This window comes from Pempheris klunzingeri, chromosome 2 (assembly GCF_042242105.1).
Source record: "Pempheris klunzingeri isolate RE-2024b chromosome 2, fPemKlu1.hap1, whole genome shotgun sequence".
Lineage (NCBI taxonomy): Eukaryota > Metazoa > Chordata > Actinopteri > Acropomatiformes > Pempheridae > Pempheris > Pempheris klunzingeri.
The window spans coordinates 19162799-19180036 of record NC_092013.1 but is presented as its reverse complement, the minus strand read 5'-3'; the positions used below and the strand labels follow the sequence as shown (position 1 = coordinate 19180036).

Genomic DNA, 17238 nt, shown 5'->3' with positions numbered 1-17238 from the left:
AAGCTTTCTGTGTTTCTAATTGTCATCACCACAACATTATTACCTTAACTTAACTGTACATAACAGTTTGCAGTTATTCACTGTGGCTGTTTTGAGGACTTTTGCTTGTCTGCTTCATGCTAAAACACTGACGGTGTTTCAATCATGCAGTGACCTGGTTTTCTTTTTAAAGAAACAGAGGCCTGGAGGAGCTGGTTTATTCAATTAAAAAAAAAAAAAAAAAACTCATATCAGAGGCAAAACTCTGATTTCAGTTTATCAGAGGCCATTTAATAGGAGCGTCTGCAGCCTTACAACTGAATGGGGTCAATGAGGCCTTTTCATATATCCTAGGTTACATTGCTGGTCTGACATGAATAATTTCTTTTAACCAGGAAACAAAAGTGGGCATTGGTCTATAAGGATCAGAAAAAAGATCATAAGCAGCACAGGATGTTGTGTTGTAAAATCCCTTATGAACACTAAAACAACCTGCCTCTGCAGTTATGCTGCTGTTATGCAACCGGCACAGTTCTCTGAGTGAACTGTACCTCACGTAGAAATAGGAAGGCAGTATACAGCATACTGCAGCACGGTGATGAGTCAAAGCGTGGGCAGTAATCTGTAGTGGACCATCAGTCTGGTGAACTGGGTCATTAGAGCAGGTAGGAGAAGAGAAGCACATTGGAAATACACTTGAAAGCCGTCCAAACTATACAGCTACGACACCTAAAATAGTACAAGTGATTCAGTTCATGCATAAGCAAATAAAACACGCTTTTTCACTTTCACCCTCGAGGCTCACAGGAAAGGCTGCAGTAGAAGTAAAAATGTGTGCAGCTCCCTGTGTCATTGTGTCTAGATCCTACTGAAAACATGTGAGTGGTGGCCCGCGAGACGATATCTATAAACAGATATCTGCATATCAATGCAGAATTCGTAGACGAGAAAATTACCTTCATTAACGTGCAGATATCTATAGAAATTAGCCAAAATGTCAAACCCAACCGAAACCAAGTGACCCAACACACAACAGCTGTTTGTTAAAAAGTGACAGCGGTGCTTCCTTCAGTTGCCACAGTCAAAGTCACAGTTAGTATGACCTATTGAGCATCTGCTTGTCACTTCTGTCAGCTTGTCTCAACACCCAGTAGAGTAAACAACACAAGGCTTTTCTTTTTTCATCCGGCACTTGGGGCAAAAAACGAAAAATAGTTTTTTTTTTTATCTACAGCAAAACAATATGCCGAGCAGTCGTGTGGAAGTTTCCCATTCATACCGAAGACTGTTCATTGTACTAACAACACACCTTTAGCCAGAAGGGGAGGAACTAATTAGCAAGAGCAGTTAACTGGTTGGAGTGAAAACCTGCATACATATGGCTCTCAGTGGCACCACTGAGCTCAGTCTTTAGCACCAGAGAACCAAAAATGACCAACTGAAAAGTCGACCCTCTCCATCTGTCAGTATTATATACATCACACCAACTGCGGACTTTATTTTAGGAAGCACACGGCCCACGGTGTGTTGATGTGAAGTGAAATGCACACAAAAAGTGCCTCGGCACATCTTGGAAAAGAGACTAAATCAGGGACAATCCAACATGGTGTGTCATACCTGCTACAGCTATAATATATATGGTAGGCCATAAACCAATTATTTTAGTTTCCTTACCTTAACCAAAGTTAGCTGCCTAACTAACGCTGCTCTTGATACGCCGCTGTACATGATGGTCCCCCATAGAGGCGACCAACGCCAGCATTCCTGTCAAATACTCAGTACATATTCATTGTTCATACAACAATGTATATTTGCCAGCTAATAGAACACAGGTACATATATTTTGTTACTGACAACATGCAAGTGATGGTGTTGCAAGGTGGTGCAAATCCTGCTCATACACTGCTCCGTAGTATAGAAATCAACAGTTTGACACAAAGTGCTTATTTGAAAAATATTTTATTGATTTAAAAATTATTTTTTTGTTGTCGCTATCAGACCTGCGTCCATAGCAACAGTCTGTTACACATGGCAACGGTCAGTTACACAGAAATAACAGACCACAGGATGCCATAAATGACCGATTAGAATCATGTATTCAACAAAGCCATATGAAAATATGTTATAGCATATTGGTAATGGAGCAGGCCGAGATGTCACTCTGGATAAGAACCAGCATGATGGTGTGATTTTAATCTTCAAATAAACCCTCATTCAGCAGTTCCCTGCCTCCTGGACTTGGGAGTATAATGGATTTCCACAGGAAAGTTGGATTTAATTCAATCAAAACTAAAATACATTTCAGGCTAAGTGGCCAAGCAACTTGGATCGCGATAAAATGGTCGCTGTAAGAAGGTAGAATATTGGAACTGGAAGGTATTGAGGCCTAAACTACAAAAACAAGACATCGCCTTTAAGTTTCGCATGAAAACACAGCAAATGTAGTATTTATCCTATTGTCACATAGTTCTGACATTGTGGAGCTTCCATCTACAGTATCGTCTACGTGGTGCAGTCCATATCTGGGTTTCAGAATGTGCTCCTTTCCTGGAAATTGGTGAGACTGGAGCTAAAAAAGTTACAATCTCAGCTGCGCAGCCACATACCAACAGCAGAGGACCTCCACTATGGCCGCCACATGCTGAACTAAAGCTCACTCAATCAGCAAGGTGAATTCCGTTAATTCCCCAAATCTCTGACATAACACACTGTCACAACATCCATATTTTCTATCACATTTTTTATCACCAAGAGCCTCTTGAGCTCTTCCATCAATGTCTGAGTCAACTCGGCGTCTGCTCACCGGGGGGGTCGAGCTGCAACCCAAATGTCAGTTCTCCAGGGAGGTGCAGTGGCAGTAACATGTCACTCAACAGCTGACAAGATGTTCACAGTGACATAAATTGTAACCTGAAGACTTAATAAACACATTTAATTAGGTTACAGAAGTTCAAGTCAAATGGTTTCTATACTCAAATCTGACTGCACTTCAAGCAAAAGCAAGCACTGATAATTATATATTAATTCAAGAAGTCAGAGCCGATGGCAACCTTTGTTTTCCAAACTCAAAAAACAGGCAATTAAATTATGTTTAATATTCTAGTTTTCAAGAATACACTGCACTTCATTTGTATTTGAATGGTTTTGGGTGAAAATGTGTCTGTTGGAAAAACAAATACACCATTCAAACAAGCGTCGCCAGTGGCAGCCATTACAGACTGTAGGTCAAAACAAAGACAAAGCCAGACATGCATCTCTGCACAATACGGGAGGAGACATCTTCACCTCAGGTCGCCTGTTCTCTGACAGGTCTCTGTTGTGAACACTCGATATTGTGTAACAGCTTTATATGGAACGCGTAACATAAAATATGTATCAGGTTTTCCAAGACCAGCACACATGTCATTTTGGGTTAGCCAAGGTGGAACATGTCTGCCACTGGAGCGTGTCTGTGGGCAAGACTTTCCAAACCAGACAAACCACACACACGCACACGCAGTTGGATTCAGGACACACTGAGACGTGGCATTTACGAGGGAACAAAAATCGCCCTTTGAACTTGATGCTCCCCAGTATTTGAAAACATCCCATCATACCATCCCTGCGCATTCATTGAGATATTATAATCATAATTATTTTGATATGTAATTTGAAATCAGCTGTGGATTTACTGTGCAGTAGCTCAATGTGACCACAAAGCTTGCAGTGGTGCTTCTTTGAAGGACTGATGAAAAGGAAGCTGCAGCATGTGTCTTGTGAATGCAAAGCTTTTGTAAGTGCCTTGGACATGATGCAGGTTGTTAAGAAGGGAGAAAATTATGCCCTCAGCAGCATTTTTCACCACCATAATAGATGTCGTTTTACCACGGGACACTATTTCTGTATTGTCGTACCATAATCCAGGGTGACATTGAAGTTAGTCAAGTTCAAAAGTGCAGCAAAGTCGCACACACAAGCGATATATTTGTTTTATTGGCAATGACATCACCCACCATTAGTGGTATTTTCCAGAGCCAAGCATGGACTCCCGATGGAGAATTGAATTACTTTATGGTCTGTATTGTGTGCATCAGTGCATATGGAACTTCAATACTTTTAGGCACCGACTAGAAAGCGGTGAAGCGCAGCGAATCAAACACTGTCCACTGTATGTAAAGCCAAAATCAATTTTTTAGTCAGTTTCCTTTTTCACTAATTAGCAATGTGAGATGTCCGGTGGACTATCTGCACATTTTAACAGATATTCACAGTTCACAAACTACACATTAACTAATGTTAATGACTCTGGGTGATCCACTTTAGGTCAAAATTTCAATTTGCCCAGTACTTTGGTTTATGTTAAATACCTGTAAAACTAATGACATTCCCATTAGCTGCAGATGCACTTTCTGTATTAGCAAATGTTTGCACGCTAACATGCTAAACTCCAGTATGATGGCGGACATGGTGAACATTGTAGGCTCCCTGCTAAAACTCTTCATGTTACCATTGTCATTGTGAGCACAGCTGTAGACTTTAGACAATTTCTGATTGAAATCATAATGTTGTCGATTTTGACTTATTTCAGCAACATTTTTAGGCCACTTTGGTGAAACATACTGTAAACTGTATATATTTTTTAATTATTGTTAAATATTGCTTTAATATCAAACTTAAGTTTATTAATATATCATTTAAATGTATTATTATCTAAACACATCATCTATTGATAAAGTTGGAATGGGAAACATGTTGGCAAACAGCTGCAAACAACTACATTTAGCGACATTTGTTCAGCATTTGTTTGTATCTGAAATTCAATCCATTATTCACACTCCTTTAAGCCCTGCTTTGGTCACCACCATCAGAAGGAAATATCTTGACATTTAATTGCTAAATGTTCCTCTGTGTTCACCAGCTAGTCGCTAATTTTGTCGGCCTGCCATATGGTACTGGGCAGGTAACATGCAGTGGGTTTATAGAGCTTCTTCATTGTGTTCACACTGTTGCCCCTTTGTCTGAAAATGACACAGAAGAGAGCTGTGAAAGTGAACCATAACCAAACAAAACAATGTTTAAAGACACTAAAATGTAGGGCTGAGAGGAACTACAGATTCAGGTGACAATTCTCTGTCAATATGAGCGCAGACATGACATTTAGTCAGTTCATCAGTTGTTAAGAGCAAAAAAATGTATCAGTGTAGGCAGCTTTAAATAAAAAAGCATGCATTTCTTCTATAGGTATTGGGAAGGTGTCCTTCTGGTATGAGAAAAAAAAAATGAAACTGATTAGAGGATTTAAAATGATACACACCCTTGTGCATGTTTATGTTCGCATATCACACAGTATGTGTGTTTAACAATGTGTAAAATATTTAAAACAAACATGTTAAGCCTCATATTTCAAAGAAATTGCCTCTGGCACTGAAAGAACAGCTCATGTTGATTCACCCTTTGATGAGGACATCAAACAGCGATGCATGAATGATCGCAGTCTGCTGCATCCCGGTGTGAACTTGGGAGACGTGCAGGGTGAAGTGTGAGGCTGATGCAGTGGTAGCCTGTAGCGCACACACACACACACTGGCATGAGTCAGCAGTGCATCCCAGACAATTACTGAGCGCATGACTCTGTGTCCCAGGCAGGACAATAAAAGTCCAGCACGGGACCACAAAGTCTTCGAGGGAATTAGTTCAGCAGCCTTTCCTCAGGCCCCTCTCTCTGCCGGCAGCCACACACATGACACAAATATCTCAGTCAACCACGAGATACTAGATTGTTCCAGGATTTCGGACTCTGTCTGCCAACTGCTCACATGCTGAACAACCACTACTGTTTAATGCACTTTGCAGTCGTTTTCTGATGCACTTGTTTATCTGAACTGTTTCAGACAACAAGGTCATTAAAGGGAATGGAAAGTTCGGATCAATAAAATGATTTAAAATCCACTTTAATTAAAAATCCAACTGTGCAGCCGGCATGCCTCTCACTAGTCAACTTTTAGTAAAATATACTATTATTGACATTATTCGTCCTCGGTATTCAACAAGGAACTCAAACTTACCTAAAAACGAGGTCGACAAAACTTAGTGATGTGATAACAAGTGCAGGGGAGCAGGCTGGGAGCGCTTGGTGATGAGGGTGCCGAGCTGAATGATGAGCGTTATCTTCAGGTGTCCATCAGTCCGTCCCTCTCATGCTCTAGCTGTGCAGGGTGGCTGCTCCGAGCCCTGTGCCAGTACAGTACACTATCCGACGTGCAAATTCCTATATGGGCCAGCAAACGGCAGGCTGCAGCTCAAACAGCACTGAGGACCGAAGCATTCCAGCCTCCGTCCGACGTCTGGATCAAAGTGGGACTGCTCCCTTTCTGCTTGCATAACAATACTCTAGACAGATCCTCTGCTGCAGTTGGTGCCTGTGGATCAGACTACTTAGCCGGCAGGCGCTCTCTCTGACTTGCAAATGGACCTGGAGCTGTTCCAGTTCAAGTTTCTCTGAACTAAAGTGCTGAGCTGAAACTGGGCCATATACCTGGTGAAACGCTCATAAAACTGTCTGATACTCCGTCTTGTCACTCTCTCTTTCTATCTGTCACAGTTCAGCTTGGCGGGTTGCGTATGCATCTTTTTCCGCCTGGCGTTCAGTGTCCTGAGTCACAGCCAGAGCCAGTGAAGTGGACTGATTTGAATTGTCACTGCATGTTTGTAGTTGGCTGCCTACAGGGCACGGGCTCCCTCAGCACGACCCTCAGTGGGAATCTGGGCCAAAGGAAGCCGAATCAGAGGTGTCAGCTCAGGAATAAAAGAATGACAGGAGCGATGACATGGTGAAAGCATCACACACACTTTTTCGCGTTATCTTTGAGGTGGGGATTACAACCTGTGACTAAGACAACCCCCCCTTGTGTGTTGTGAGGCCAGATATTGCAAAATGACTCACACAATCATCTCACAAGGCAAAATATGTGCAGGCCAAGGACATGCGGTGGATCATGACCAAATTTAGTGTGCGCTGAGAGCAATGAAACAACATGCATACTGGTGTGAAGACACAAGGCAACGGGTGGCGTGATGGCGGGTTATGTTATATTCCCTCTTGCTCGTTTGAGCAAATTGCCTCTCCGCGAAGTTTAATCGCTCTGCAGGATGACTAAAGTTCATGAGGAGAGATTATAGACTGAGGCAGTTTGGAAATCAGAGCCCTACATCCTCTGTGTTGAGTCACAGACAGGAGATAAGTGAGGATTACAGTCAAAGATGTGTACTGGCTGGACATAGAAATATTCAGTAATGTGTAATTAATCTGCACACACACACACATAGTAGACACATGCAGCCTGACCTTGAGCGGTACAAATTGCTATCTTCATTATTAGATGCCTTGTACGGGGCTGAACATAATCGCAGCTTAATTAAAAGTGCTAAGATAAAGAATCGGTGGGTTCACAGACAGGTACACACAACCCCAGTGAATTGAATTGATAGCAAAGTCCTTCATCCCTCACCCAACTCTCACAGCTTATTAATTGTGCACTTCACACTCCGATGCGTGCACTTTCTGCTTCAGTTAGTAAACCGTGTCACCTTTTGCATCAGCGCAGCTTACAGCGAGTAGAACACACGAAAAGACAGCACAGAACTGTCAGAGAGAGAGAGAGGGAGAGGGAGAGGGAGGGAGGGAGGGAGGGAGAGAGGAATCAGGGTGTGTCTCAGCATCACTCACACATAATCTCTGCCCATATGTGACCTCTACTGACTAATTTATGAAACTGCATCTCCTCACCTCCCATTATGGCCACAGTGCGTGCCGCAGAGCAGGAGTCAGCAGAGAGCACATTAGACCCAGTGAAACAGCAAACTGCTGCTTGTTGAATGAGACGGAGAGGGTCGTCCAGCTCAGACATCCTGCCAAACTCCCTCCAACTAAAACACGATTATCTCATTTCTCCCCCTCCCCCGGAATGAATCTAATCATGTTTATCGGATGAATAGGGGTTATATTTTCACATCCTAATAGGTCTGAATGACATTATATGAAATCTCACAGACGTTTTTGGCTGCTTTTGTTGGAACAGTTTGCTTTTGTTTTCTCAGGCAGACTTGGACAAGGGCTTCATTGCTAAAAACTTACATTTGGACAGATTAGTTACTTGATTACTGACGTCTGTGGAGAAGAAGGCATTTAGTTTAATGAGTGGGATTTAGGTCACTGCTGACCAATACAACATTCAAAAAATAAATCAGCAGAGTGGGGCTGCAAATAGTGATTTTTTTTCATTGTCCATGAATGTGTTAATTACCCTCTCGATTAATCAACTGTACCATAATATGGTCAGAAAAAAGTATAAAGTGCCAATTACAATTTCTCAAAGCCCACATCAACAAATTCAAATATCCTTTTTTTGTCCAACAATGAGTCCTAAATATATGCATTTTGATATCAGGACCAAGAAAACCAGCAAATATTCACATCTACAAAGCTGGAACATGTGTATTTTTTGGCCATTTTGCTTTAAAAAAAAAAACAACAAAAAATGGCATGATTATTAATAGTTTATCAAAATAGCAGCTGATTAATCTTCTCTCAATCTATTAATTGACTAATCATTTCAGCTCTGCAGCAAAAATAAAGCACACATAAAAAACCACACACTTGGAAATTGCTGAAATGAGAATACATGAGATTATGCTGGCAGAAATAAGACACAACAACAACAACATGGGCATCGGCCACAGCGGATTTAACACTGAAACACCACCGTGCACAAACCAAGATGCACTAACGCACTGACGGCTATTGCCATGCAAACACATTCTCAGCGTGAAGTCAACTCACCTCTTCCAGCTTTTTTTCCCTCACCTGACAACTTGGCAAAGCTTCTGTGAGAAATGCTGCCAAAAGGGAGACCATTACCGGGGGAGGAGTCCTGGCTTCAAGTCAGGTCAAATGCAAAAAAGAGACTGTGCTGAATTCCTCCATGAGACTCCAATAAGCAATCACCACTCCTCCGTACACTGACGGATGGACCACAGCCCAGCCCCGTCCCTGCCTCTTATCTTGCTTTGCCTCTTATCCTCTCCTCTTCCTCTGGATTAAATCCATTGAGTCTCTGTCACTCTACTCCTCTCTTCCTCCCTTTTCCCTCTCTGTCATGAGCATAATCACATGTGCACATACTACACAACTAGCCAAGGCGGATGTCCACAGAGCAGAAACAGAGGGCTAGTGTTGGCCAATCGCTGGCTATAAATAGGCTTCTTGAGTTCATCATTGTCTCTTCCTATGATGTTGAAGAGCCTAGAGGGCTTGGAGAGAGGGAGGAAGCCAGACTAAGCAGCAATACTCTCTGCTGGCTTTCCCTCCCCTCCTTTTATCGACTACACTCTTCCGATCAGTTTCACCTTTCCCGATTCTCCACTTTTGGCTTTAGGTGGGAGATATCTGAGCCGTGCTGGGAGCGCTAACGTCCACATTTTTTTTTGTATTTGTTTGTTTTTTTTACTGTATGACAAGACTAAATTCGGAATAAATGCTTGATAATATGAGATTTTACCTTGGAGCTTTATTTTGGTGAACAGGCTTTACATGGTTATTCTGACCATCTATAACACCAATCATAATGTAAAGGTCACACATGTGATGTGCTCTAATAAAGTGTGGGAGACAGTGAGCCTGCCAATTGTTGAATGTCACAGTGGGCAAGTTCCCAAGTAAAATGCCAACAATGCTCTTTATGTAGTCGTTGTTGTTGTTGTATATTGTGTCATGTAAAACATAAAATAGTTTGTCCTCGCTGTCCAGAGAAAGATCTCTAAAGCCGGTGATTTTTAAACCATTTTCAAACCATAAATCATCCAAACGATTTCCCCTCACTAGTTCAGCGTGTTCCTCGTGTTGTCCATACTTGTTTGCTGATTATAGCTAGTTCAGGTGTCAGGTCAATATCACTAGAGAGAAATATCTGATTGACCTATTGCACTCACTGTAAACCTCCTGAGTCCACCTCACTATCCGCCATTATTTATTCCTCACCAACACCCGCTGCCGCTAACATGAGGATGTCAACGGCGAGAGTGAAGCAGGAGATTGTTCAGTTCTTCTAAAACAGAGCATTCAAACAGAGGCTGAAAACAGCTCCAGTCATGTCTGCTATGAGAAAATTAATGTGTTTCTTGAATAATAAACCTGTTCTAGTAGGACCTCCAGATACAAGTAAGACCAGAATATGGGACCTTTAACCCTAGACAGTACTGCATTACATTCTCATGCACATTGGGCCACCGTAGAGGGCACTTTGTCATGTTTTATCTGCCATAGCAGCAAGCAAGAGGGCACTTTTGAACCTTTTTCCCCTCAAACATGGGGGCACCCCAGTTCAGTGACTAATCCACTGCGCCATAAGGGACAGCCCATGCTTTCAGCAGAAGCTCGTGAGGCAACGGCCACTGCGTTTGTTCACGGATCCAACAGATTTATAGGATGCCCGTTTTGGATATCACTGCTGCTCATCATGCTTTCTCCTTTATTAGCCTAATGGCTGTCAGAGACACAAGAGCATCAGCAGGGAGTGCACACATCCAGCACACAAAGTCACGGAGTGTTTCATGAGAACATACGTACGACCCCACAGAAAAATCCACTGCAGGAGCCGTCACGAGATAATGTCAGACGTGGTTAAGAGCAAGAATCTCAAACAAATACAGCTGTTATCATGAAAGGAAAGGTTGATTGCCTGCTAGCGTAACAAAACATGGTAGTATGTTTCTACATTCTCACACTCAGTAACTCAGTTTGAATCCAGTGCAGCCATGCTATTATTGTAGTATTATGAATAGGGCAGATATTTTGATTTTTCACCATTTTGGCTTTGTTTTGGCATCACTGACTATGAGGTTTAAGTGTACCCTCAGCTTTAAGCGTGTTTGAGGTTGTTCACATCCATATTTGGTGAATAGTGTAGGATCTGTAGCCTTCTTTTATTCATAGAGTATGAAGTTAAGCACAATACAGCAGAACTATGATACCAAATTGACGTAAGCAGCAGTCAAAGAGGTTTTTCGGTGCTAAACAGTGGAATGCTCCCAACTTGCCAAATCGTTCATCTGACCTGAGTTCAGTCGATCACATGTTTCTTTTGCTTAATACCAGACAGACAAAAGGAAGAAAAGCAATTCTCAAAAACAGGCGGGGGGGGGGGAAGATGGCTCAAGTGCAGGCCTGGCATAGCCAAGATATCTGTGAGTCATAGACTGCAAAGGATTTGCAAATCAAAAGCTTCATCTACCACATTTGTTTTGGCCCATTGGGGACAGCAGAAACAAGATTTAAAGACAACATTGGCATTTTTCCCCTTTTTAAGTTAATATGATGAGCTTGATAGCTACAGTTGAAGTATTTACTCATCAATTAGACTTCAGCATTCACTTGGAGACTTCTTTCTGGACACCGGATGAACGTGAATCCAATATTCTCTCCTCTTTTTGCCAACTCCTGAGGAAATATCGAACTCTTTAGCGCTCAATACTAGGCAGGTAGCATAGCGTGGGTTTTTCAGACGTCACTTTTTCAAAACGTTAAGTAGGAATGAAGTCAAGCTAACATGAAACCCATATAGATTAAGGCATCCTTACCCATCCTTCCATTTATCGAAGTACTGACATTACTTTGGGGTATGGAGAACCTCTTCTTTCCATTTGGGGTCACTAATGTGCAGAATTACCTTGAGCCTCAACAGTGTGGGCTCCCTTACACACACAACCAGTTAACATCAGGTACTTTGAATGTTAACTGGGGAGGCAGTGCTGTGATTTCAGCAAGTAGGTCACTTCGGGACACATGGCGATGGCGGATGACTACTTCTCGTAGTCTTCCATCCTTCCTGTCCATCAATAACTACTCTCACCATTTTTGTCATCCTTTTCCTCCCCACTTGACTCTCCCTTTTTTTCTATCTGTGTCCAGACTCCTCCCTCAGTTCAGCCTGGTATCCACTCCTCCCTCTGCCTCTCCTCATCAGACAAGTGTCTTTTCTCAACTCAGTCATCTCTTAACACCAGTGAACAACCACAGAGAGGACCAGCCTTTCACTTCAGGGCAGGTAGGATTGTTTTATTTTTAAGGACAAAGGGTGTATGTAAGTTCTTGTCTTGATTTGTGTAATAAATGAATTCAGAAAGCCTATATCAAAACAGTGAAATTAAGAATAAAATGCAATGCAAGCAACACATTGTTATGACATTTGAGATTTAGAAGTTATTTTAAATCAAATAGCTATGAAGTGGTTTGCACACAGTTAAGAAGCCTAACTTTACAGCTGGAAAATGTCTTTCTCATTGTCTTGGATAGAATGGATTTATCAGAATTACTTTAATAATCCCCAGGAGGAAATTGCTTTTTGTTACACACAGCTCCAAAAGAAGAATACACTTCAAACACAAGTAAAATATAAATATATAAAAGTATGAATAAAAAAATTATTACAAATTATTACAGAGGTAAATTACTGCACCAGGTGAGTCCAGAGTCTTATAATAATAATAATAACAATAATGCCACTACTATTACACATTATGCTTCAAACCTGTTTCCAGAGCATCAGTGGGAAAAGCATCAGATAAGAAGCAACCGTGAGAAGTAGCCACTGCAAAAACCCCATAAGCTCTCCTTTTTTGTAGTCAAACTTGGAGACTATACTGAAACTATCCAAACAGTCTCTTTACTTATTATTTCCTAAAAAAGAAAATGTTACTGGGTAGCTCATATAATCCGTATCAAAGTTTGTCGGGTTGTCTGAGGTCACGACTGTTGACATATGTAATTACAAAATGAAATGCAGGGAATTTCCTGTTTATCCAGCTCGACCTAGTAGATCGCTGACTCTCTGTGTGTATTACATCATTTGGCTGATGTATGTTAAACATTGCATGAGGTCATCGCCATGAAAAAGACATTTAATATTTGAAACTGTATGAGGTGGTTTGGTGTTATCTGACAGACACCAGCAGGTACTTTGCATTTTACAATCGGGAATGAACAGTCCGTCAGACATCCACTCACGCCAGTGTGCTACAACAAGAAAAGGGAAAGAGAGAGCAGTGTGTCACAGCAAACTGGTACCTCTCCTTTTATAGGTATTGTTGTTTCTAGCCTCAAGTGTTGCAGATGGTCCCTGTCTGCTCACTGATCTGTACTCCAGAAGAGAGACATTATATATACAGTGAGTGAAAAATGTACACACCGGGTTCTCCTGCAGGCTTACAGAATGCCTTTCGGAGGAGGAAACAAGTGCGGCTGCTGCCAGAAAACCGTCTACTTCGCTGAGGAAGTGCAGTGTGAAGGGAAGAGCTGGCATAAATCCTGTTTTCTGTGCAGTAAGTATTGAAGTTTGCGGGTTAGCTGCTTTATTTGTATACTGACTCCCAGTACGTAAACAACTGTGAAATCACACTAAGTACCAGGATGGAATGCAGAGTATTTGGCATCAGGGTAGGAAAGTGAGCATCCGCAGGTTTTCACTCAGACATCTAAGTCCTTATTCGGATCCCGTGGAAACATGTGACAGGCTTGGTCTTCCTTATATGGCAGAGGAAGGTGCACAGCAATCCCAACCCACGCAAAACACTGACAAGTATTTATTTGAGTCGGCTAAGCACATGGAGGATATGTCTCTTTAATGCCATGCATAGTTTGTGTTAAGAACTGCTTCTGAGAGTTTAGTGTATTTGGTGTGCTGTCAAAGAATTATGTGTAAATTTCTATTTCTGATTTGTTTTTGTTTTTTTTTTCATTTTCCTTTTTCTTTGTTGTAAGTGGTCTGTAAGAAGAACTTGGACAGCACAACAGTGGCCGTTCATGTGGACGAGATCTACTGCAAATCATGCTACGGCAAGAAATATGGGCCAAAAGGCTATGGCTTCGGAGGTGGGGCGGGCACTCTGAGTATGGACACGGGAGAGGGACTTGGAATCAAGCCTGAAGTGTGAGAAAACCTGCACGTCCTCCTGTTATTCTAGCTAGTGAGAACAGTACATACCCAGATTATAGAGAGAATAATGTTTGAGTTGACCTTTTTGAATTTACAGTGTACAAACTAAACTACCTTTACATAAGCAGGATCAAAAATCTTAACTGAGCGATTGAATATAAAACATTCACAGCTGTAATAGTGGCTTTTTGATCATTTAATTAGCTGCTGTTTCAGTCTCAGAGCTTGTATTCCGAGTAGACTTCAGCTTGCTGCCTTCTTTAAAGCTCTGTTTTGTCTTGACAGACAAGCTCCTCATCGTCCTACAAATAACCCCAACGCCTCAAAGTTTGCCCAGAAAGCAGGGGCCTCAGATGTGTGTCCTCGATGTGGGAAAACAGTGTACGCAGCGGAGAAGGCCATCGGAGGAGGCAATGTAAGGGGGATTCACGCATTCCATTATCTCAGTTTTGTTTGCCAGTTTTCTGCACGTCTTTGAGCTTGAACCAACTCTCTGCTCTCTCATCAGTCCTGGCATAAAGGCTGCTTCCGCTGTGCCAAGTGCGGCAAAGGACTTGAGTCCACGACCGTCGCTGACAGAGACGGAGAGATCTTCTGCAAAGGTCTGTGTGCATCAACGAGAGCTTAATGACGCACGGGCGGGGGGGATTGTCTTATGCAACACTGAATTGAATAACTTTGGGGTGCTGGAAAAACAGGCCTCAGTAATGGGTATTTTTCACTATTTAATGAGTTCTTATGTGCTAAATGATGTATTGATTAAATCAAATAATTGGCAGATTAATCAATGAAAATAATTATTAGTTGCAGCCTGACGAGATATTTGTAGTATGCTTTATGAAACAAATGCAAACTGGGAAAACTCAAATGTATCACTACTGCATTACTTTATTGCAGTCGTTTTGAGGTGGGCAGTGTGACTGTGGGACAAACAGTACTTCAGATGTCACTGGTTGAGTTTCAACTGAACTGTGACATCTGAACCTCAACCTGCAGAGCAGAAGCAGTTGCTCTAAATTACTTGAGACAGAGGCCCAGCAGATCATTGGCCCCGCTGACCTTTTGCCATTTAGAACATTTCCATTCGCATTTGAAGTGGACTTTGTGTTTCTAGTTACAGAGTTTAAATAAGCCAGCTGACGACTTAAAAAAAAAACAAAAAAAACTCTGATCCTGTGGCTCTGCAAGGTTTAATAAACCATTAGTTTGTGTAATTCAGGCTCCTGTCTACCAGTGTGTCATACACAGTGTTTCTCTGTGTCTCTGTAATGCCATTCACAGGCTGCTATGCGAAGAACTTTGGTCCTAAGGGGTTCGGCTTTGGTCAGGGTGCAGGAGCCCTGGCTCATTCCCAGTAAAGCCTGAAGTCTCAGCCCACCTGGGACTGACATCTGCACTCTGATATCATCGCTTCCAGGATCCGTCAGTCAATATCTAGCCTATTTAACGCTGGCCTTTCACTCTAGCTAAAGGCAAAGAGGAATGAAAGAAGCACACACAACACACTGTTTCTGCAGGCTTCCCCGGGTAGATTTCGCTCCATGTGTTGCATCCAAATCTGTATTATAATGTCTTTGTTTTTGACTGGGTAACAAACAAGATATCGTGCTTAACCATTAACAGCACACAATGTATTCTAACTCCGTCTTTGGATGTGCACATTGTGTGTTTAAACTGAGTTAGAAGCAGGCTGGCTCCATTCCAAAAGAGAAAAAAAAAAAAAAATGGAAACAAATTAAATTATGGTTGCAAAACAATGAGACACTTTCACTGTAATAACAGAACAGAGTTTGGCAACTGTTGAGTTTGATTAACATCTGAAGCAGTCGGTGTCTGAGTGAGAACAAAATAAGATCAACACGTTGCAAGACTGTCAGCTCTGAAAAAACAGCCTCGCATCACGCCTCAGTTACACTCAAGATAGTGCCGTCCCTTCTGCCTTACATGTCAAACGGTGTACATATGGTCTTAATACTTCTATTATTGCTAAGACACAAAATAAATAAGCAAAAAAAAAAAAAAAAAAAAAAAAGCAGTGGAATTTTTTTTCTTGTACCGATGATGCAAAATTTAACATCCTTTACACAACTGTCATTGTTCATTTGTGGCTCTGATCTGATGAAATCAGTGCGCATGTTTCTGTGGTCTTGGGTGTGCTTGTTATTCTTTCTTATCGTCACCAAACAAGGCAAAATGCCAGCTGTTGTGGTGAACAACGGCGTCGCAGTGCTCAGCCCCGTCTCTGCCTGCGCCGAGGAGTTGACACAATGGCCACAGTGCCGGGCAGCTGTGGTGGCGTAGGGATGGTGGGTGCAATTGTTTGTTTTGGCACCAAATACAACATGCGTGAGTCACATCAACAGCAAAACTAGGTCTGAAAGCCATGCAAAGATAAAAAGGCATTATTATTCTGGGATCTGTTCCAGAGCTTCCATAGGTTTAGATTCATAATAATTAAGCAGGACAAAAATGTGTTTCATCTCCAACTACGTAGACCTCTTAAAATGGACATGTTTGATCTATATGTCCTGCTGTAGGTATGAAAATACCATGAAGGCATAGAGTTTATTTCCCTTCAGCCCTTCACCCACCAGAGGGCAATAGAGAGGCCTTTATCATTCCGGTGAAATGGTAAATTAATTTGCAAAAAGTCATGTTCACTTGAAAAATAAAGCTAATAATGATCTTTTTTTTTTTTAACCTGTGTATAATTTACTATAATACAAAGTGAAAATTGCATCACTTTGACAGTTTGTTTTGCTTTTGTCATTTTGTATCTGTTGCAATGTTTTTAAATTCTATTTAGTGACGCCTTCAGAGTATCTTATTATTGAAAATGAATCTCTCCCCCAACCGCAATTGTCCATTAGTAGGTGAGCAGAGCAACCATAGCCTAGCTACTAGCTCAGCACAGGCAGGGTCTATCGAGCTTTGGGTCTCTCCACATGTTGAAGTGGTGCGCATGGGGGCTGCAGAAAGAGCAATAGTCTTATCCTTTCCAAAACCGAGTGGTAGTTTTGTCTGCTTTAAACATCAGCTGCAAGTGTTAGCATGCCCAGCTAAGTAGCTTACCAACAGCAGAAGTAACCGTATTAGGAGGTTTGACAGGCGTAGCAACAGTAACAGTAAGGAAGCGACAATTTGCTTTCATATCAGACTTAACATTGCATTCAAAATATGAAATTGAACCAAATACTGCTGGAGTGAACAATTCTTCTGTAGCACAGAAAAAGCGTTCCTTGTGAAAACTCCTGTACAGTAAAGAGCTATATAATCCACTGGCATCTGTATA

General features: G+C 41.8%; 1 protein-coding gene across 2 annotated transcripts; it reads left to right on the top strand.

The window, feature by feature from the left end:
• The first annotated feature begins 11957 nt into the window (after positions 1-11957).
• Positions 11958-15947, top strand: LOC139212217 (cysteine and glycine-rich protein 1-like). Of its 2 annotated transcripts, XR_011585303.1 has the most exons (7): positions 11958-12059; positions 13215-13332; positions 13772-13940; positions 14232-14361; positions 14455-14548; positions 15228-15807; positions 15838-15946. XR_011585303.1 is itself a non-coding variant. In XM_070842713.1 (6 exons), exons 2-6 carry the CDS (start codon positions 13224-13226, stop codon positions 15302-15304), a joined length of 579 nt encoding a protein of 192 aa, XP_070698814.1. In that variant the 5' UTR covers positions 11958-12059; positions 13215-13223; the 3' UTR covers positions 15305-15947. The 2 variants fall into 2 exon arrangements, 1 of the variants encoding a protein (XP_070698814.1); XM_070842713.1 differs by having other exon boundaries at positions 15228-15947.
• Positions 15948-17238: the final 1291 nt, after the last annotated feature.

Excerpts from the sequence above, each read along its gene's own strand:
- LOC139212217 (XM_070842713.1), top strand. The coding sequence starts at position 13,224 with ATGCCTTTCGGAGGAGGAAACAAGTGCGGCTGCTGCCAGAAAACCGTC. Across the intron at positions 13,333-13,771 it reads TAAATCCTGTTTTCTGTGCA|TGGTCTGTAAGAAGAACTTG; the intron begins GTAAGTATTGAA and ends CTTTGTTGTAAG. Across the intron at positions 14,362-14,454 it reads AGGCCATCGGAGGAGGCAAT|TCCTGGCATAAAGGCTGCTT; the intron begins GTAAGGGGGATT and ends CTCTCTCATCAG.